The sequence below is a fragment of the Populus trichocarpa genome, chromosome 8, assembly GCF_000002775.5.
Source record: "Populus trichocarpa isolate Nisqually-1 chromosome 8, P.trichocarpa_v4.1, whole genome shotgun sequence".
Taxonomy (NCBI): domain Eukaryota; kingdom Viridiplantae; phylum Streptophyta; class Magnoliopsida; order Malpighiales; family Salicaceae; genus Populus; species Populus trichocarpa.
The window spans coordinates 17481592-17504095 of record NC_037292.2 but is presented as its reverse complement, the minus strand read 5'-3'; the positions used below and the strand labels follow the sequence as shown (position 1 = coordinate 17504095).

The window sequence follows — 22504 nt, the reverse complement described above, 5'->3', positions numbered from 1 at the left end:
ATACGGTGAAACATTCATCCAGCACAAAGGAAAAACATATTTGGTTATGGCATGCTCGGTTGGGACACCCATCATTCAGTTATATGAGGTAGTTATTTCCACAATTATTTTCTGGTCTGAATTATTTAGAGTTTAAATGTGAGACTTGCATTTTAGCAAAGAGCCACCGTGTACCCTTCCCCATTAGTTTTAATAAAAGTGATGCTCCTTTTGCGTTGATTCATTCGAATATTTGGGGACCATCTCCTATCACCACGGTCCATGGTATAAATTGGTTTGTGACTTTTATAGATGATTGTACTCGAATGACATTGTTATATTTGCTGAAACGTAAGGACGAGGTATTTGGTGTATTCTGTGCCTTTCATGCTATGATCCAGAACCAATTTTCAGCAAAAATCAGAATCCTGAGATCAGATAATGGCGGAGAATATGCAAACCAAGATTTTGTGCAATATTTTCACAAATATGGTCTCCTCCATGAATTCTCCTGCAGCTAAACTCCACAACAAAATGGCGTGGCCGAACGAAAGAACAGACACATTTTGGAAACTGCCCGTGCATTACTAATTGGGGCACACGTACCTCACCACTACTGGGATAAAGTTGTAGTAAATGTTGTCCACCTACTGAATCGCATGCCTTCTAAGGTATTAGAATTCAAGACTCCATTACAGGTTCTATCCAATCATGCTCCATTACCATTTGTACTCATGCTTTCCCCACGTGTATTTGGATGTGTAGCATTTGTCCATCTACATAAAAACCAACGAAGCAAACTAGATTCATGTGCTGATCGGTGCATTTTTCTGGGGTATGGCACAAACAAGAAGGGCTATTGTTGCTACAATCCTACCACAAAACATACCTACATCACAATGGACATTACATTCTCAGAATCTGAGAATTATTACTCATCATCAGTATCCACTTCTCCTCTTCAGGGGGAGACATGGAAGGAAGAACATAAATGGTGGGACTGCCCAGTTATAGCACCAACAGTGACATAAAGGGATGCTGTAGTGATAGAAAGGGATGTTATGGGTGTTGTTGATCTTCCTGCAGATATTGCAGTAACAACAACACCAATGGTAGAAAGGGATGATACAGTGGATCATGTAGCTATAACAGAAACAGATGTCGTAGGAATTGTTACAATAGACGATGCAACAGTGCCAGAAAATCTTGAACATCACACGCCTAGCAGACAAACCCCTCTACTTCTTATACCCGACAATGATAATTCTTCACCAGAGAATATCCATAAGGTAACCTCTCCTTCTCCACCTCCTAACCATGTTCTGGATACTCCTGTTGGTTATCAGTTACCTGCCATGCATAATAGGGGCAAGCCCCCAGCTCGATACCCACCCAGCACCGAAGGAAAACAATCACATTATCCTATCTCTAATCATGTAACTACTTAAAGGCTGCCCAAACCTCTTAGAGACTTCACCGATAAGCTATTTGCTTGTCATATCCCTTATGAAATTCAGGAAGCCTTGACTAATCCTAGATGGACACGAGCAGTAGAGGAAGAGATGGAAACACTAGAAAAGAACAGAATATGGGAACTTATTCCGCTGCCAGAGGGGAAGAAGACAGTTGGGTGTAGATGGATTTTCTCCATTAAGCACAAAGAAGATGGAACAATTGAGCGATACAAAGCAAGATTGGTAGCCAAGGGATACACACAGACGTATGGAGTGGACACACAGATGTATGGAGTGGACTTCAGGAGACATTCTCTCCAATAGCAAAACTAAATACTATCAGAGTGTTATTATCTTTGGCAGCAAATTTAGATTGGCCACTACACCAATTTGATGTCAAGAATGCCTTCCTTCAAGGAGACATTGAGGAGGAAGTGTATATGGACATCCCACCGGGGTATACCTCGTCCCCTACCGCTGGAATTGTTTGCAGATTACAAAAGGCTTTATACGGGTTGAAACAATCACCACGTGCTTGGTTTGGCAGGTTTAGTATGGCTATGAAAAAATATGGTTTTCAACAAAGCAACTCTAATCACACTTTGTTCTTAAAACAACGACAGGAAAAGGTAACTGCCTTGATAATTTATGTGGATGACATGATCATTACTAGAGACGATACAGAAGAAATCTATAAGTTGCATAAACATTTGGCTACTGAGTTTGAGATTAAGAGTTTAGGAGGTCTGGAGTATTTCTTAGGGATTGAAGTGGCTAGGTCAAAACAAGGCATATTTCTTTCACAGAGAAAATATGTGCTAGACCTACTAACCGAAGTAGGGATGCTTGACTGCAAGCCAACCGACACCCCAATGGTTCAGAATCAGAAACTTGGGATTTTTCAGAGCAAGTTCCAACTAATAAGAAAAGCTATCAATGACTGGTGGGCAAATTGATTTATCTATCACATAATCGTCCAGATATTTGCTATGCTGTCAGTATAGTCAGCCAATTCATGCATTGTCCAAGTGAAGAGCATATGGATGCTGTAGTAAGAATACTTCGTTACTTGAAATCAGCTCCTGGAAGAGGGCTTCTATTTTCCAAGAACAATCATCTAGAGGTTGAGGGGTACATAGATGCTGACTGGGCAATAAGCATATCTGATAGAAAATCTATGTCTGGATGCTTCACGTTTATTGGTGGCAACTTGGTCACATGGAGGAGCAAGAAACAAAACGTAGTTGCCTTGTTAAGCACAGAGGCTGAGTTTCGAGGGATGGCAAAGGGACTATGTGAACTGCTTTGGCTTAGAAGATTATTTTCAAAAATTGGTTTTGGTCTCAAACCAAGAATGAACCTGTACTATAATAATAAAGCTGCCATTGAAATATCTCATAACCCAGTTCAACATGACCGCACAAAACATATTAAGGTAGCCAGGCATTTTATTAAACAAAATCTTGAAAGAGTGATTAATTTTCCATTTGTCAGATCAGAGAATCAGCTCACGGATATCATTGCAAAAGCCGTCTCCAGCAAAAACTTTTAGAGCTCTCTTGACAAGTTGGGCATCGAAGACATCTTTGCACTAACTTGAGGGGGAGTGTTGGCATTAGCTGTACATTGATTTAGTTGAGAGTTTGTATGAGAAAGTTTAGTAATTGATTTATTCCACAGCTGTATAAGTCCTGTCTATGGCAGGAATCCATAGTTTTCAAGAACACCCTCTCTGTGTATATATAGGAGCACTGTAAACTTAAAACATTAAGCGAGTGAATACAAATTGAAGAACTCTTTCTTTTATAACAATTACAACACCAGGCTAATATCATGCAATCATGACAACCCAAGATCGCAGCTAGTGTTCTTCTACGAACTAATTTAAATTCCAAATAAGATAGACAATAAAGAATGCAATTTCCAAACCAAGTTTTTCCACAGAACATTGGTTTGTGGATGCTATAAATGAATTATGGATGAACTGAATATTATGCAAAGTTTAATCACAAAAGTTTAATTAAATGATGCAAGAAATCCCAAGTTAGACAAACAGAACTTCTAGAAATAATAGTTGGAAAGCTTTTGAACTATACGAAAACCAAACTGAGCTTTTGACAGAATCGTGACTTGACCAAAATTTCCAGGTAGTGCATGGTTTGTCATGAAGTGCTAGTCAATTGGAAGGCTATGGCTACAGCATTGCTATTCCAAAATGGGGCACCTGGTGATGATCAATTCCTCCAGAGGCCTCTGCTTGAGGCCTTCTGGTATTGCCTTAAGCTTGGGGCAATCATAGAGTGATAATGAGCGCAGACATGGCATTGTCCTCCTTGTTGCAGCTGAGGTTGTTGTTGTTGTATCCCAATTTTCCCACTCCACCATATAGCGAAAGGTGAGCTCTTTCAACTTTGGGAATAAAACAACTGATTCTGTAATAGAATTTTGATCTGTGACAGGATCTATCCCAAGAAACTCAACACTAACGCATTTTACATTGTTGAAGTGTCCTATCAGAAGTTTTTCTAGAGATGGGAGTTTCCCTAAAGAAGGCAACTCCTTGCAGTTTACACATCTGAGGAGTTTCAAATCTTTCATCTTTGTAAGCAATGTCATCCAGCTGGGCAAAATTGATCCACCATAGTCGTAAACAAGTAAAGCTTCCAAGTTAGGATGTGGTTGCAAAGCTTCAAGAACATTTGTGATCAGCTCTTGCCCTCCGAACGAGAATGCTAGATCCAAACTTCTTAGGTGCTCCTTATTTTTCAAGTTCGCCTCCATCACTTCATTCACATTTCTAACCTTCTCTAGCCCACTTATTTCCAGATGCCCTCTGAGATGATTGAGGTTTTTCAGTTCTCCAACATTACATCCTTCCCTATTCTCACCAATACAAAACTTGCTCAAAGTGCCGAGGTTACTTAATCTCCCAATTCCTTGTGGCAATACGCTAAGGCTTTCGGTCTCTTCAATATTAAGATATCTCAGGTTAATTAGCTTTCCAAGGCCTCTAGGTAGTCTATGAAGACGTCTACAACCATGAAGTTTTAAGGCCAGCAAATTATACAACTTACAGATAGTATCAGGCAACACTACAAAATTCAAGCCAGATAAATTTAACCATCTTAAATGAAAAAGTCTACCAACAGCACTCGGTAGTCCGGTAATTGAAGTATGGCTCAAATCCAATCCCCTAAGGCACTGCAAGCCATGAAATAGATCAGGAGGAGCTGTCTTCACATCCTTTTGCAGGACCTGCAGTGTACGCAGATTTTTCAGGTTGAAAATGATGGGATGAAACTGTTTCTCTCTACCCGTTAAGGTCATGTGACGGGCTTTTGTATGCAAAGAAGCCATCTCTAACACATTTTTCTCATCAAATTCGATAACGAAGCATTGGTTCTTTGAAAGAAACTGGGCAAAGCTTTGCACAATGTCATGCATCCTGCAAGCAACTATGCTGAAATCATCCCTGTCTCTTTCCAAATCTTGAAAGAATGACCGCATTACTAAGTTATCAAAATACTCTGCACCTATTTGCTCCATTTCAACACTTCCCGTTGGAACAAGGAAACCCTGAGCCATCCAAAGCTGTATCAAAGTGTCTCTCTCTATCTTATGATCTCTAGGGAAAATAGCACAAAATGCAAAACACCGTTTAATGGGGGGTGACAGGTCATGATAACTCAATAACAGATGAGGAAAAATTCCCCTTTCAGCTTCTTCCGATTCCCACAATTCACTGTGAAGGACATTCTCCCAAGCTTGTTTCGTTTCCTTGAAGCGCATTAGACTCCCCAAGGACTTTACAGCCAGAGGCAGACCTTGGCATTTGTCTGCAATTTCTCTACCAATTTCTTCTAAATTATCACGATCCTCTCTGCTCTTTCCGTAGAAAGCAAATTTACTAAACAATGACCAAGAATCCTCAGGAGACAATTTACCTAGAGGGAGCATGTAAGCAGCATCCATCATTTTTGAAACTCCCTCATTCCTTGTAGTCACTAAAATTCTACTCCCTGGGGCTCCAGATTTAAGGGGTACCTTTATTGGTTCCCATATCCTGAAGTCATTAGTCCATACATCATCCAGCACAAGAAGGAACTTCTTTCCCATGACAGACTTGCGCAGATGTTCTTGCAAATGTTGCCACAATATGTACGTATGGAGTTCATCAAAAGCATTAATGATCGTTTTTGCAATCCGGATCCTATCAAAAGGCTCGGAAACACACACCCAGATTCTGTGCTCGAAATGAGCAGTCACTTTATCATCACTGAACACCAACTGAGCAAGGGTTGTCTTTCCCATGCCTCCCATCCCAGCTATGGAGATAATAAGAGGGCAGTTCTCTTCTTCGAATTCTTCACACAGCTTACTTATTATAGTATCTTTATCGAAGTCCCGACCACATACCTCTGAAACATCAATTAGAGGTGTAGTCTCCTGTCGATCTGCTTCTTCCGTCTTGCCGTCAATATCAAAATGGTACTTGTCTTTCTCATTTGCAACCTCATCTAGTCTTTCTTTAATACATTCCATCTTGCTACCAATATCACGATGCATAACAAGTTGATTGACACAAAAACATGGAGAAATAAACTTGGAGAGACGTACCATCTTCTTGGAAAGGGAGGAATGATGATGGCCCATTATCTCAATTCTTTTGGGTTCACAGATCTTGGTGTTCCATTCATCTAGCAAGTCATCCAAGTCATAAGATATGGCCTCAAGCTGTTCTAACCAAACCCGCACCCTCTTTTCTTTCACTTGCTTTTTCTCAGCATCAATGAGCACAGATCTGATAGCAGTGAGGGTTGTAGTAAGCTTTTCAACCTTCTTTTTCCCTCCAAGGATTAATGCTGACTCATTTTCAATGGCTGAAGTTAGCTGCTGCAAGACCTTTGATACAAGAGCATCAGCCATGGTTAGCGCAGCAGGCAATTAATTTTGTGGTTGATGATGGAGGAGCAGCAAAGTGAAGAAAAAAACATCATAAAGTCAATGGACACGCTTTTTTTAAAGTTTTCTTTTTACAATAATGCTTTGTACTTTTTCTTTATAGCTTAGTTAAAAAAAATGATTACGAGTTTCATTTTGACATTTCAATAATTGAAACTTTTTACTATTAACTAGCTGGTGATTTTGTGGAAAAAACTTGAAATTAAAAAATATTTTTTTTTTATAATTTTAAATTTAAATCATGTAGTTGCTAATATAATAGTAACTAGAGACTTACATAATCATTAACTTTAAAGTCCATGGAATTAGTCAAAATACGTACAAGTTAACCCGAACACTTACATTAATAAAATAATAATAATAATAATTAAAACTCTTTAATTCAACCAATTTTTTCAAAACTTTTATTGTCAAATTAACAAGAAATAGAAAATGAACCTATCTTTTTTTTTTTCTTTTAATAATAGCATATACTTCTGCCTTGTATTTATTGTTTCATTAACTTTAAGTTTCTCATTTCTTTTTGCTATGCATAGCTCTTTAAAAAAATTTGCATAGTCAATAACATGTTTAATTGCATCTAAGAGTGAAATATTATTCCACCATTCCTAAACAAATTTGAAATTTCATTCTTTTGCTTGTCTTTTATGTGTGACCCAGAAGAACTCAAACAAAAAAGTGGAGCTAGCTTTAAAGAGGAATTAAAAGGTTGAAAATGAAAATTAGTTCGGTTATGTTTGGAGAAGTTTTAGAATGTTCGACTGGCAAAAAAAGGGATGGACAAAAAAAACCTCTCTTTTTTGTAAGAAAAAAACAATCAAAGACAAGTCAGGCACACCATGGTCAGTTTGCACCCTAGCTCCAGCTCACAACCAGCCACTATCAAGCTTCCATCCTAGCTCTGTCATCATAGTTCATTTGTAAACTAAAACGTGTTTGATGATATAACAGTGATTAAATTTTTAAAATATTTTTTAATTTAAAATATATTAAAATAATATATATATTTATTTTTTTAAAATTATTTTTGATATCAAAATAATCTGAAAATATTTTAAAAAAATATTAATTTAAAAAAAAATTAAAATTTTTTTAAAAACATTTTCAAAATAACACAGCCTCAAAATCTAACAATACCATACAGCACCCTCTTCACTGTCACATTGTCAGCCAATATATATCTCCTTTTTTCTATCAGCAAACACAACTTATTCACACCTACTGCACCAGCCACAACAGCACTAACTTCACCTTCCTTCAAATTTCCAACCAAAGAAACTATAAACAACAGCCTCTCCCTCCGTGACCATCACTGCCACCAGCGGTGAAAGAGGAACAACAACTCAACCTTCATCTTTTTCCTCCTTGCCGCTACGTCCTCTCATCATCATTAACAAACAACACTTCTCCTCCAGACCTGATGGCGCAGCTGCGGGTGACAACAGCTAGCCTCAGCAACATCACAACATCCAACAGTATCTTCACCAACCACACCAATTTGGCTCTCCACAGTAACGGCAACCTCCTGGACAAGTTACAACAGCTTCAACTTCCAGTTGCAGCAGCACCAAGCTCCCAATGGCAGCTGCACTTCCTCAACCCAACCACAATCAACTCTTCTACACCATGATGGCCTCAACAACTTCTTCCTCCCATGCAGTGCCAACAGCCCAAGCACAACAACTTCAGCCCCTGCAACGAGACCAGCAACAACGAAAGCACCGCAAGCTTCTTTCAGCAACCGTCACGATGCTTTCCTCCCCTGCTCCAGGTAACCTTTATTCCTCAATAACTATCACTTCATGCTGCCTCTGTTTTTCTTTCAAATGAAAGAGGGATGGGCTAGACTCTCAACCCAACCCACGTGGTTGAGTTTGGTCCAACCACCATGTATTAAAAAAAAAAATGTTTGGGCTGATTACCGGCTCAAAAACCAAACCGGGCTAGGCTTGGGACTTGAGTCCAACTAGCCTAGCCCCCAGGCTAAGGGTGTGTTTGGCAAACTCATCTTTATGCCTATTCCATAGTTTTTAACTTGTTTTTATTTTAATTTCCATCCAAATAGATTCTTAAAAATTTCAAAAAAATAATCCTTTCATTTCAAAAACATAAAAATATATTTCTTTTCAAGGATTTCACTTAAAATCAAGGCTGTAGAATTATACTATAAGATACTAACTCGATATTAAAAATACTTGTTTTTCGTTGAAATTTCTCAAAAATTCCAAAACATTTCTAGAAAAATTTCTCATTTCAAAAATACAAAAAATATATTTTATTTTGTGTACATATAACCAAATTCTAAAATTTTCATGCATATTTCATACAAAATATCGTATTTGGATGCGCGGTGTTGGGGGGTTGTTGGTCGCCAACTAGATGTTTAGTTCAGGGTCGCTAGGAAATCTAGGTGTACTGATCTTATCATAGATTCGAGGGTAAGAGACTGGTCGTGGCTAGAGAAGTATTAACACCCTTAGCGCACCCTACCTGATGTAAGTTGTTTTGTGTAGTTTGATGTGGTATAAAGGTTTTAGTGGTTTTCTAATCAATGGTTTACCTATGGTTTATGATTGAGATTTACTCGTATGAATAAATTCAGTGTTTAAGAATTTATTATAAACTCGAGTACCCAAATAAATTCTTAGGAAAAAGTTTTTCTAATCAACTCCTGATATTTCAAATAATAGTCTCACTTGTAAGTCCAATGTTTTGTACCAAGATTTTTAACCATTAATTCTCATGAATTAAAATATAGTGATTACTGAAATATTGGCCAAATTCTCATGGATTTAATACATTGGTTATTAAATCCTAAAATGCATGCAAATATGTATTTTTGAATTTTCATATGGAAATACTAATAATATGAATTTTTTTTCATATTTTTGAGAGATTTGACCGTATACAATGAAAACAAATTGATGATTTTTATCTTAAATCTTAATCAATCACAAATCATCATTAAACAATCCCAAAACCATACGCATGATTAATAATTTGTCCCCAAAACTAATAATTTATCAAATAAATGGTTTGGGGTTAGGAATTGACCTTCCAAGGTTGTTAGGTAATCCCGATAGTGCGTGAAACTACACAACATCGCCATTACCGACACGTGGAATCATGCGCTGTCTCTACTAGAGGAGGAGAACCTGGTAAATCTGAAACTCCTCTGTCTCCTCTTTGATTTCTCACTGATGATGCAACAAACAGACAATTGTAGAAGGAGCTTCACTATGTTGAAATTTTAGTCTTCTTCATGTTTTTCAGTTTAAGTCTGTCTCTTCTCCTTACTGCTGCATTTTAATGCTGACACTGGTGGGAGAAGATTGTAGATGGCCTGAAACTATTACATCTCCTCTTGATTTTCTCTCTAGTAGAGCCACAAACAAATTTCTATAGAGGGGTTCTGCTACGTTGAAATTTCAATGTATGCTCATGTTTGTTTTCTTCACAGTTGGTTGCTACTGCCACTACTCGTGAGGTAAGCTGCTGTAGGAAAATCCTTCATTGTTGTAGTTGATTGATGATTAAATGAGTGCTGTTGTTGTTGTTGTTGTTGGCTGCGAGCTACCGGTTGGATTGATAGGCTGCTATGTTAAAGCTGATACCGCTGGAGTTCATGTGATGTAGCGTTGTTGTGCTGAAGTGTTGGAGATGGAAGACCACTGTAGAGGTGCTCGCAGCTTCTAAGGAGAGATTGTTGCTAATATTGCTCTTGAAGGAAACAAAGGACAAATCACAGCTGTTGGGATCCTAAAGAGCTACATATGCTAAAAGCTATTGTAGTTGTTGTTTCAATATCAAACGGCCAAGTATGGTTGGACTACTACGAAATCTCTTATAAGGAAATCAACCAAGTTGTTGTTGTTACTTTTATTAAACGCTCCTCATCACCTTTAATACTGCTTACAAGTGTTGTTGGTGACTCCAAAGTCTTTTTAGACCCCATTAGATAAATCAAAAAATCGAATGAAATGATAGTCGCTGACCGGGGGGGTATTGCTTAGCTGGTGGCGTTGTCATGAGGATGGTAGCTCATGGTAGAGATGCTCGTGGTTGCTGGAGCTGTCGCTGTTTGTCTGATATTGTTGAAGCCAAAGTATCGAAGCGTTATTAAGCTGATTGAATCCTTGTTGCTTGCGAGAGTTTGCTACTACTCAGGAGGTTCTACTCACATATGAAGTATTGAAGTAGTTGAGGAACACAACCACTATTACTTGAGAAGATGAGAGAGAAGCTGCATGAAGAAGAAATTGTTGTCGCACGTGTGCGGCGTCGCGGCGATCGCCCACCACCCCCCATCATCAGGTGTGATATGTCTATCTATTGTGGAAAATATGGTGAGACAAGGAATTCTTTGTCTATTAGCGGTGAAAAATGGTGTGGGAGTCGCCACCTAGTATTTTAGTCACTAGGAACCCTAACTGGTCTCAGAGATTGGGTACGGAAGCTGGTTGCGTAAAGGAAAGGTATTAGCACCCCAAATACGCCCTACCTAAGGTAAGCTGCATTGTTTTATTGTCAAAAAATTCTAAGGTCTTCTCATGTTGGTCCGTCTAGGGTTTAAGAAAAGCCCTCCTCAATAAGGAGGTTCTTATCTTATGGGGTAAAAATCTAACCGGTCTAATGTTGATAGAGAATTTTTAATATCGGGAATACGTTTTACGTATAAATTCATAATCCCAGACATAAAACAAAACAAAATATTTTTTTTATTTTTTTTGAAATATTGGTCAAGTTCTCATGACTTTAATAAACTGGTTATTAAAGCCAAAATACATGCTAGTGTGTGTGTCTATATATATATATATATATATATATATATATATATAATTTGAAGTTTTCTTTGTTATAAAAAAAAATACAATATGAGTTTTTTAGCTTTGAGAGACTTGGCCGTATGCATGGAAACAAAAGTTTTTTTTTTTGAAAACCAGGTATTTTTAATACCGGATTTTTATTTTTATGATATTAAAATACAGACCAATCTTAGTCTAAATGACGTAGAAAAATCCATGGAAAAATCACAAATTTTAAAAAAATATAGATATATAACAAAAAAAACACACATACAAAAAGAGAAAAAAAAATAAAAAAAATAAAAAAAATGGACTGGGCTGGGCCTGTATTGGCCTAGCCACAAGGCTGGACTCAGCCCAGCCGCGTGGGCTGGGCTGATGTTCCAACCTTTAGTTAATAGGGCTGGACTCAGCCCAGCCAGGTGGGCTAGGCTGATGTTCCAGCCCGGAGCAAAAAGGGACTGGACTCAGCCCAGCCGCGTGGGTTGGGCTGATGTTCCAGCCCGCCGGAGAAGGAAAGAAACCCATGACTGGTTACTGTGCATGAGCACAGTAACCAGTTAATTAATGAGTCGGTTACTATGCGCATGCACAATAACCGACTAATTATTTTCTTCTTGCATGCAGAACGTGCATAGTTCTGCAGACAAGAAGATGAATTAGGACCGGCGGCTAGGGGAGAAGAAGAATTACCTGAGGCGGTGATCTCGGGCGATTGAGCTGGTGGTGATGCTGGTGGTTGTTCTCGGTGGCGCTGCGGTGGCGGTGACAGTGAGACCCAGTGACAGCAGCGACACTTCTTCTCCACTGTGCAGAGACACCGGTCGGCGTTTCCTTCCCCGCCGGTTTATCCCTTCTGTTCTTTTTCTTCCTTCTCCCCGTTTGTCTCTCTCAGTTTCCTAGTCGATATCCCATGTTTTTGTGTTTCTCAGTTTCGGTCGTTTCTCTCTCTACACAGTCAGTTTCTCTCTCTCAGTTTCCCCCCTTTTCTGCTGTTTTTCTCCTCTTTTCTTCTTTTTTTCTCTTCTGCGTTCGGGTGGTATTTATAGAGGTAGGGGGAGTCGGGTTGACCCTACCCCATCCCATCGCCGCCCATGCATGGGGTGCACGTCGCCTGCTCTGCCACGACGCCGACAGTGGTGGCCAATGGAGGCGTCGCTTGTGGGACACAGCTGCTCTGGCATCTCATCATGAGATGGGTGGTGTCTGACTTTAGCTCTAAAGCACGTGGGAGGAAGAGACAAGGGGAAGAAAATAAAACTTTTCTTCCCCTGCTGCACGTCCAGGGGAGGAAGAAGAAGAAACAATACCGCCTTAAAACGGCACCGTTTCGTCCTTTTTTTTTCAAACGCATGAAACATCGTCGTTTTGCTTAAAACGCGCCGTTTCATTTAAATGAAAACTGGCGCCAAAGTGCCAGATTTCAAGCCAATCCTTCAATTTGCGCGCATTTTGCATTTTGGTCTTTGGTCTCAAATTTCTTCAATTAAGTCCCCAAGTGGCCATCAAACTTCAATATTTATGCAATTAAGCCTCTGATTTGACCAAATTAACTTTCAAAAATTATAATTTGACCCCAGAACTTTAATTTCTTCCAATTAAAGCCCAAATTAACTCCAAAATCAATTTTTCTTTCAATTAAACTCTCCATAAATTCAATTAAACCTTCAATATAATTTAATTGAGTCCATCAACATTTGATTTTGGACTTTTCTTCCTCAAATTGAATTTTCTTTGTCAACAGGGCTATCATCAGTTAATAAAATACTGTTAAATTTTAATTTTTGTATTTTTAAACCTTCTCAACCAAATTTTGACTATTTTCTGAGCGTCTTGGCATCCTCTTTTCACTGTTATATTTTTTGATAATATTTTTTTGATTTTTTTGTATTATTTGTTTTAAGAGAGAATTGGGGAATAACTCAAAAATGGGTTATGACAGTTGCCCCCCTCTTTACAATACTTACGGAGCAAAGATTTTGCGTAGTAAGTTTTATAAAGAAGAAAAAAAGAAAAAAAGAAAACGATCACATTATTTTGGGCAATCTGCCCCTTTTGAAGAAAATTGGTCTGTTTTCACGGGCGACTTGCCCACACACTCACACTTACCCTGGTCTATTTTCATGGGCGACCTGCCCACACATATTCAAAGTGGTCTATTTTCATAGGCGACCAGCCCACACACTCACGCTTACCCTAGTCTATTTTCATGGGCGACCTGCCCAAGTAAAAAAATGAAGAGTGGTCTCATTGTAATGGATAACCTACTCAGATAAAAAAAAATATGGAGAATGGTCGAGTTGTAATGGGTGACCTACCCAAAAATGAAAAAAAAAAAAGAGTGGTCGTGTTGTAATGGGTGACTTACCCAAGTGGAGGAATGGTCTCATTGTAATGGGTGACCTACCCAGATAAAAACATGGAGAATGGTCGAGTTGTAATGGGTGACCTACCCAAAAATAGAAAAAAGAAAGAGTGATCGTGTTGTAATGGGTGACCTACCTAAAAATGAAAAAAAGGAAGAATGATCGTGTTGTAATGGGTGACCTACCCAGGTGGAAGAATGATCTCATTGTAATGAGTGACCTACCTAGATAAAAAAAACATGGAGAATGGTCGAGTTGTAATGGGTGACCTACCCAGGTGGAAGAATGGTCTCATTGTAATGGGTGACCTACCCAGGTGGAAGAATGGTCTCATTGTAATGGGTGACCTACCCAGATAAAAATAAATATGGAGAATTGGTCGCGTTGTAATGGGTGACCTACCTAGAAAAAATGTTAGTCTCATTGTAATGGGTGACCTACCCAAGGAAAAAGAAAAGAGTGGTCTCATTGTAATGGGTGACCTACCCAGGTGGAAGATTGGCCTCATTGTAATGGGTGACCTACCCAGATAAAAAAACATGGAGAATTGGTCGCGTTGTAATGGGTGACCTACCTAGAAAAAATGCAAAAGGCACCAAACTATAGGGGCTTAATTGACAAAAATTAGGGGTAAAATTGAAGAAATTGAAAGTTTAATGGTCAATTAAGGGTTAAATTGCATAAAACCAAGACCACGGACTAAAGTGCAAAAGGTGCGTAAATATGGGGTTCAAATTGAAGCTCGGCAAGGGCTAATTTGCATTAAATCAAAAGTTTAGGGTCAATTAGGGATTCAATTGAACGAAATTGAAAGATAAAGGACTACATTGAAGTTGGACAAAACTCCCTAATTTAACCCTAAACGACGCCCTTTTTCATTTAAAAAAAAAACCTGGCGACACGTTGTCTGGTAACTGTTCATTGTCTTCTCCAAATTTGCCCGAAAATGACATCTCAGGAAGCTACTTTTAAGGTGCATTTAATACCTTATATGTCCACCAAAATTGACAACACATGTACCAAAATGGTCACCTAACATCCCTCTATCTCCGAGTATGGTCCATTCAGGCCTCTTAACATGACATCGGCCCCAGCGCTGGCCTAAAGAAGCCAACTAAGGCAGCCTTTCTTATAGATTTGACAACTCACGATGCACACTTTGAACCAATGGTTGGGATCCTTTCCAGCCAAACCAAAGGCCACGAATTGGCACCATTAAAGACAAAATGTCCCTCTTCCACCTCCTATAAATAGAGGTGCATTTCATGGCCTAAGCAAGAAGAAAATCAGGTACAAAAATCATAAAAAACCAGCCATTCCCTTGTTTTCATTTTCCTTCTTTCCCTGTCAGCCTTCTGCGGCATCTTTCACAACTGCCTTCTCTGGTGAGAATACCAACAAACCCAGCCTGTACACCACCACGAACACCAGCTCCACCAAAGGAAGCTAACACAACCACCAACCGGCTACCAAGCAACCACCATGACTCTCTCCCTCTTCTCTTTCCAGCCTTTCTCTCTTCTCTGCAAACTTTTTCTTCCTATATAGTAGAACACTGGTGACCAAACTCTCCATCAACACAACCACCAGCCTCTTGTCAACCACCTAGATAGCAACTCCTTCTCCTCTGCCAGGTTGCCTCCCACTTCACTCCGCCGTTTGCAACAACAAAGTTGCATGCAAAACGTGAACTTATTATTCACGTTCTGCAAATAATTCACTTCTCACCTGGGTCGGGCCAGTTCTGGCCTAGCCCAAATGTCTTGGCCCAGCTATCTAGGTCGGCCCAGCCCACATGTTATATATATATTAAATAAAAAAACAAAACAAAAAAATCCAAAATTTTTCAAAAATCAGTTCAAAAAAATTTTGATTTTCTCAAATCTTTTTCTACCAATTTTGCATAATATCGGGTTGTATATTTACACTGTAAAATACAGATCTGTTATTAAAATATTTTGTTTTCTCTGAAGTATTTCAAAAAAATTCAAAACATTTTTTAAAAAATCTCTAAAAGAAAAAACTTTAAAATGAATTTTCTTTTTCAATTTTTTTTTATTTTTATACATACAACCAAATCCTAAAATTTTTCAAAGCATATTTTTCATAAAAAACAAAAATTGCATCTTTTTCATGATTTAAAAAAAATTCAAACATGGATATCGTAACCATTTTATGATTATCCATTAGAATTCGACCAAAATGTCAAAAACATTTTTTTTCTCCAATTTGTTTTTCAGATGTAGACTTTAATATCTGTAGGGTGTAAAATTACACGATAAAATACACCTTTAGATATTAAAGATACAAGGTGTAAATAAATGTGATGCTAAAATTCAGACTTTATAATGGTTAGGATTTAATCCAATAAGGTAGAGACTTTCTCATGAAGAGAGATCTATCTTAAACGTTAGAAAAGACCAATGAATAGAAACCCAACCTAGAAAAACAACTAAACAATAATGCAGCTTACCTTAGGTAGGGTGCACTGGAGGTGATGCGTCTTCCCCTTGCACAACCAGTCCCTTACCCAGACTTTTGTAGACCATAGGTTCCTAGTAACCATAATATTAGATGGCGACTCCTAAACATTAATAATAATTTTATGATTAAATTCAAAAACCCTTCCCAACGCACCACACCTCATCGGGAGGCATGACAAAAGCGTCCACCAACCCTAGACGACGTTGCGGTGCGACCTCGTGACAATGAGGATGACATTGGTGCCTAATTTTGAGGAGGATAAAGAGGCTATTATGACTAAATTCATGAATGACCTTAATCGTGATATAACATATATTATGGAGTTACAACATTATTTAGAGTTTGAGGTGATGGTGCATGTGGTTTTGAAAATGGAGAAACAACTTAAATAGAAGGTTATCATTTGAAAAAGCCAACCATTAGGCCATTTGACACCTTGAAGAAAACTGACACTGAGGTTGGTTCATCACAGTTGAATAAGAAGGGTAAGGTTGAATACCTTAGAAAGAAGAAAGATATCTTGGTCATTGGTAAAGGTATTAAGGATATTCGTACTTCTCGTAATCGTGATATTAAATGCTTTTGTTATTTGGGTTTTGTTCATGTTGCTTCATAGTGTCCAAACAAAAGAGTCATGGTTATGAAAGCAACTAATAAGGTGAGACTAATGAGGAGGATGAAGATGTCACCATTAACAGATGCTGATGATGTTTGTGTTGAGTATCTGATTAAGAAAGAGACACTTGTGGTGAGGAGAGCATTGAATATGCATGTCAAAGTGGATGATTTGAAAGATCAAAAGGAGAACATATTCCGAGTGAGATGCCATGTTCAGAATAAGGTGTGTAGCTTAATAATAGATCGTGATAGTTGCACTAATGTAGTTAATACTGAATTGGTGAAAAAGTTTAACTTGCGCACAATCAAACATCTCATACCTTATAAATTACAATAGTTGAATGATAGTGGTGAGGTGAAGGTGAATAATTTTTTTATATATTGTTAAATATTGTGATGAGGTATTATGTGACCATTATGCCAATGCGAGCTAGTTATTTGTTGTTTGGTAGACTATGATAATATGATAGTAGAGTTATGCATTATGGATTGATAAATAGATATTCCTTTGAAATGAATGAAAGGCCTATAATTCTTGTGCCTTTGACACCTAAACAAATATATGATGAGCAAATAAAATTAAAGACGGGGAAGATGGGTGAAAAAAAGAAATTATATACCAACAAGACCTTTTTTGCTAATAAAGTTCTTTCAGGATTTGATGATAATGTTATTTTTTGATTTAGTACTGATTTGTTTTATTTAGGGGATGATCTTCGTATTATAGATTCGAAGATGAATATTTTCAAAGAGGGAGGAGAAGATACAAACCAAGTTAGGTACTATTTTTTCCTTAAAATACTTATTGATCAATTTTGCGAAATTAGATATATCTCTCAAACTGTATATCAAATCAAGCTAAAATTTTATAGGAAGATACTAAAAATATGGAACTATATTTTGATAAATTTCAGGTCAATAAGATTTTGAAAAAAATATTATTTAAACTGGTCAAAGTTGTTGTTACTGTCTTGATAGATTCATCGATAAAGTGTTTTTTCTTAACTATTTTTGGCTTAATCAGTCCAGACCAGTAATGGGTTAATTTTAGACAAAGAAAGAAATTAAACGAGGCTTATTTAGGCCTTAAGCTGGTTCATGGGCATGGGATACAAAGGTTGCTAATATGGCTTAGATTCATTGAAGAATTGAAGTCTATACTTTGCAAGGATTCCAAATTTCACATGGACTTGATATGACAACATCTAAGGAGATCTTTCTTTTAGGTTTCTTTTTCTTATTTTGTTGGTATTCCTAGAACATCAAGGAGACTAAGAGTAGGCAACATAAAGAAGGAAATTCTAGCAATCAAAACAAAGTTTCCTATTTGAATACCTACACTAAAAGTTTTGGCCAAAACACTACCTAGAAGAGCTTGGAGATTCCAGCTACATGGATAAATTCTAGTATGAAGACTTTATTTTTAGTATCCTATTTTATTTATTTGATGTTGAAGAATTATTTTTAATTTGGGTTTGTTCTAACCCATTAGACTTTGTTTAAGAGTTTATTTCATTATTGGCCTTATGTTAGTTGATTCCTAGTTTAGACCCATTAGTTTATAACTCAAAAGGGGTCCATTATAGTTATTTAAAGGAGACTATATAATGTTTTTGGAGCTGCAAATCTTAGAAGCTTGATGATAATAAACGTGAGTTTTTTTTTTTTTTATTGTTTGTGGTAAAACATCCTTTCTTTGCATGGACAAAAATCATCCATTCGATTTATTAAAGATTAACTGAGTTCATGATGTCATTCGCATACTTCTGTCTTTTAAGTACAAGGTTATATTTGGATCCAAGTTTATTCTAATACCTTTGGTTAATGTATAAGGTTACCTCTGGTTCAGAGTTCTATCAAACCTGGTTTTTAGCTTTTCAAGTTGTATTTCAACTTTGTTAGGAGTTATTTGACCACGTGATTAAGAGTTTTACATCAATATGTTTCTAAGCCTTATGGGATTTAACTTCAATCTATCTCCTAGATACTCGTTCATAAAAAAAATAATCCTATAATAATGCAATCCAAACAACACTAAAGGATCTATTAGAGGTTTCAGTTGGTACAGTGACAAGGCTTAAGGCTAAGAGGTTTAAAGAGGCTTTCAACGGACTTCTTTGAGATACATGGGCTAAGGTGGAATTTAAAAGGGTAATGAATAATAAAGAGCAAGCCTTGATTAATATAATTCATGTTCAAGAAGGGCTTGTTGGTGGAACCAAGGCCATTACACAAGGATTGAAATAAGAAGACTCAAATCGGACAGTTTGATCTTTCGATATAGTTTTGATCATAACTGGAGCTGCAAAGTCGATTTTGATTATATTCTTGTTAGGCTGGAAACTAGATTTCCATACATTTTCAATTATATATGGAACACCATTAATTCTTTAAGATGAGATAAAACTATTCGTTTAAAGTTGATCTTTGATGCTGCCAGTAGATTACGAGAAAAACCGATCTTGTCTTATTTTAATTAGATGAGCTATTGATCTATCTTTGTTTTGTGCGACAATACTTGTTTAAGTTTCAAGCTTGTTTATTTTATTTATTTTAATTAGTATATGCTAGTTTTAGATTGGTTTGGGTATTATTTAAACTGAGTTTATATGTAACCCATTAGAGAAACTAGAGTTACTTAGCTTTCTAGTAGAAGTACTCTTTGTGAAGAATTCTTCAAGAATAGATTTTTTTTTCAGAATAAAATATTGTCTCTCTTGTTTCTTGATTGAACTTTAACTCTTCAAAGAATTGATCAATCTTTGTTATTGATTTTATACTTTTTTTGCTCGTCTCTAGGAGTAAGCTTTGTGATAGGGTGATTTATAGTTTTGTTGCCTTGGAGTAAATCTTTCATTATGATAAGCTCAATTTCATACTCAAACTTGAATTAGATGGATCTTGGGTTTGTGAATTCTATTAAGTTCCGCTAGACTTCATCATATGATCATGAACACATTAATTCTCATTATTTAGAAATGTACAAATTATAAATAATTAATTAAAAAAATTGAGAGTTATGTTTAGTTAAATGTTGAATTTTTTTTATTAACTCATAAAACTAAAACTACATTTATATCCACAATCTTTTTTTTCTCAGTGCATAAGATGTGAGACTTCGCTTGGTTGGTTATTTTGATGACTAGCTGATGTGAGACTTGTGGTAGTTTTTATGGTTGTGGTTTGAAAAAAATTATTTTATAAAAAAAACTTTTAGTTGAGGTTGGTTTAGTAAAATATATGTTTGGTTTAAACTGTGGTTGAAATTGAGGTTAAACAAAAAATAGTTTAATATGTTTGGTTAAGAATGCTTTTCAAATTGAGGTTATAAAATAATTAAAAAAGACATATATTAATATTAATAGTTTTTAATTGAAATATTATAGATTTAATTAAATTTATACAACTATTTCATTCTACTTTATTATTTAATAAATTAAAAAACTGGTTTTTTGTTGTTGACATCAAGCACACTGGATGCAGTTCTATTCAAACACAAACATTTTAGATCTAATTTATAGCTTTTTTTTATTTATACGGTTGGTTCTTGAAGAAATGAAAATTATGAAGGTTGTTTTGGTTGGTGTCTTCAACAATAAACATGAAGCAGCTAAAATAAAAAACGCAGGACTGGAAGCATGTAAAAATTGCTTCATCAAAATCTCATTTATTGATGGATCCCATAACCCAAACCACAGTATTATTTTGTAACCCAACACTATATAATTGAGGTTAGGGAAAAACGTGATAGTTGCTGCGGAAACAATTCTCTCAGTATGTGAAAATTAACTTAATTAAATTTTATTAATCCAATAAGTCAATCCAAGACTCAATTAACCTTGTCAAATTCTAGTTTAATTAAAAAAAATTACATTATTTTAACTTTTTTTTAACTGATTCATAAAAGCCCGATTAACCTACTCAATTAACCTTGTCAAATTCTAGTTTAATTTAAAAAAAAATTACATTATTTTAACTTTTTTTTAAATTAACCTACTCAATTCAATTCATGACTTTAACAGAGTCATACACGGAACCAACGAAAACAGGAATTATGAAGCATTAATGCCGACTAGGTAGGAAAGAGAATGGTCCCTGCCATTAATATTGGGTTGGCTAAAACTCTGTTATTGTAGTGCACAAGTCACCGCCCTCTAACAACCATTTTCCTAGTTGAAATCGTCTTCTAGAAATTATGTACATGCCAGTAGCTCTTCCGCTACCGAATTTTTTATTTCAAGCTGAATAATTAGTTACTGAATTAGTTGAGTTGGTGCCAGCCATAGTAATTGGCAGCACACTCTAGCTAGCACTAACACATTACACCCTTCTCTTCTCAATCTATATATAAATACCAAACCTTTGTTTTCACTTCGTCACCCATCTTTTCATATCCTTCTCTTCATTGTTTGCTTTAGAAAAAATCATGGAAGTTCTCACATTCACTGAGGAGTTCTCCAGCCCCGCCGCGGCTAAAAGGTTGTTCACGGCCATGGTACTTGAGGCTGACACCCTCATTCCCAAGCTCGTGCCGCAGGCTGTGAAGAGTATTGAAACAATCAAAGGAAATGGAGGCCCTGGGACTATCAAGAAGTTGACCTTTGCCGAAGGCTAGTTACTTTTCACTTTTTTATTCAGTAGAACAAAATATTTAATTAATTGCAACATAAGGAGAAGTACACATTGACAAAATTGTCATCTTTGTTCCTTTTCTTATGCAGGTAAGTATGCGAAGACCAGGATTGATGCAGTGGACAAAGTCAACCTGACTCATAGCTACACAACAATTGAGGGTGTTCCTTTGCTGGGCAAATTTGAATCAATTGCTTATGATATGAAGTTTGAGGCCACCCCTGAAGGAGGATGCAAAACTAAAGTGGTGTGCAAGTATTTCCCAAAACCAGGTGCTGAAATAAAGGAAGAGGAAATTAAGGAAGGCAAGGAAAAGGCTGCAGCAGTTTACAAGGCTGTGGAAACCTACGTAGTTGCAAATCCTCAGGCCTACGCATAATGAGACTGCGATGAGACACTCCGAGACACCACTTAGCGATGCATTAGACTATCTAATCACTATAGTCTTGCCAAATAAAAGTAGCTTCTGCCAATTTCTAATAAATAATAACTATGAAAGCAAGTGTTTTACATCTTTTCAATTCCTGAAAGAAAATTCCCATAATGCTTTGTGTGTGAAGGGTATGCTCACACTGTATAGGAAAAAAATTGACTTCACTACACATGCAAAACTCTCTCTTTATCATATGTTACCATTAAAAAAATTCGATGTGGACTAAATTGTAATAGTAGTTGTTGATGCTTTTTTGTAGAATGAATGCTTGTTGCTTCACGGGAAAGATCGATTAATTTTAAGAATAAATGGTTTGTCTCTTTTAATTCTAACACTACCTCAAAGTTTCAAAAATGAAATCTACTTTTGTGATTCATCTCTAGATTCATTGAATTTCAGTAAGAAATAAAATATAATATATCAATTAAAGGTAATAATCTCGGAGGGTTTATAATTATATCAATTAAAGGAATTTTTAAAAACTTGGAGGGGATGTGGCCTCCTTTAGTCTATACTAGTATATTGCCCCGCGCTTTGTCACAGGTTAATATTAAATTTTTTTTAAATGTAAAAAAAAATATTAAATATATAAAGAATGTTTTAAGCGTTTTAAGTTTGACAATCATATATGACCCAAGTCTTTTAAGTCTGACAGTCATGCAAAACCCAAGTACCTCGAATCTGGCATGGGTGGCAGACCCAAGAAACTCGGGGCTGGTATGGTTTGCCACCCTAAGACGCTTTAATCTGGACCCATGCGTCTAGGCCTAG

At 36.7% G+C, this 22504-nt stretch overlaps 2 protein-coding genes across 2 annotated transcripts; one reads left to right on the top strand and one right to left on the bottom strand.

Moving 5' to 3' along the window:
- Positions 1 to 3209: 3209 nt before the first annotated feature.
- Positions 3210 to 6456, bottom strand: LOC18101883 (putative disease resistance protein RGA3). Its single transcript, XM_024606337.2, has one exon. It carries the CDS (start codon positions 6357 to 6359, stop codon positions 3639 to 3641), a length of 2721 nt encoding a protein of 906 aa, XP_024462105.2. The 5' UTR covers positions 6360 to 6456; the 3' UTR covers positions 3210 to 3638.
- A 14578-nt stretch (positions 6457 to 21034) lies between these two features.
- Positions 21035 to 22065, top strand: LOC18101882 (major allergen Pru ar 1). The gene is made up of 2 exons (XM_006380163.3): positions 21035 to 21278; positions 21390 to 22065. The coding sequence occupies exons 1-2, from the start codon at positions 21095 to 21097 to the stop codon at positions 21677 to 21679; spliced, it is 474 nt and encodes a 157-aa protein (XP_006380225.1). The 5' UTR covers positions 21035 to 21094; the 3' UTR covers positions 21680 to 22065.
- Positions 22066 to 22504: the final 439 nt, after the last annotated feature.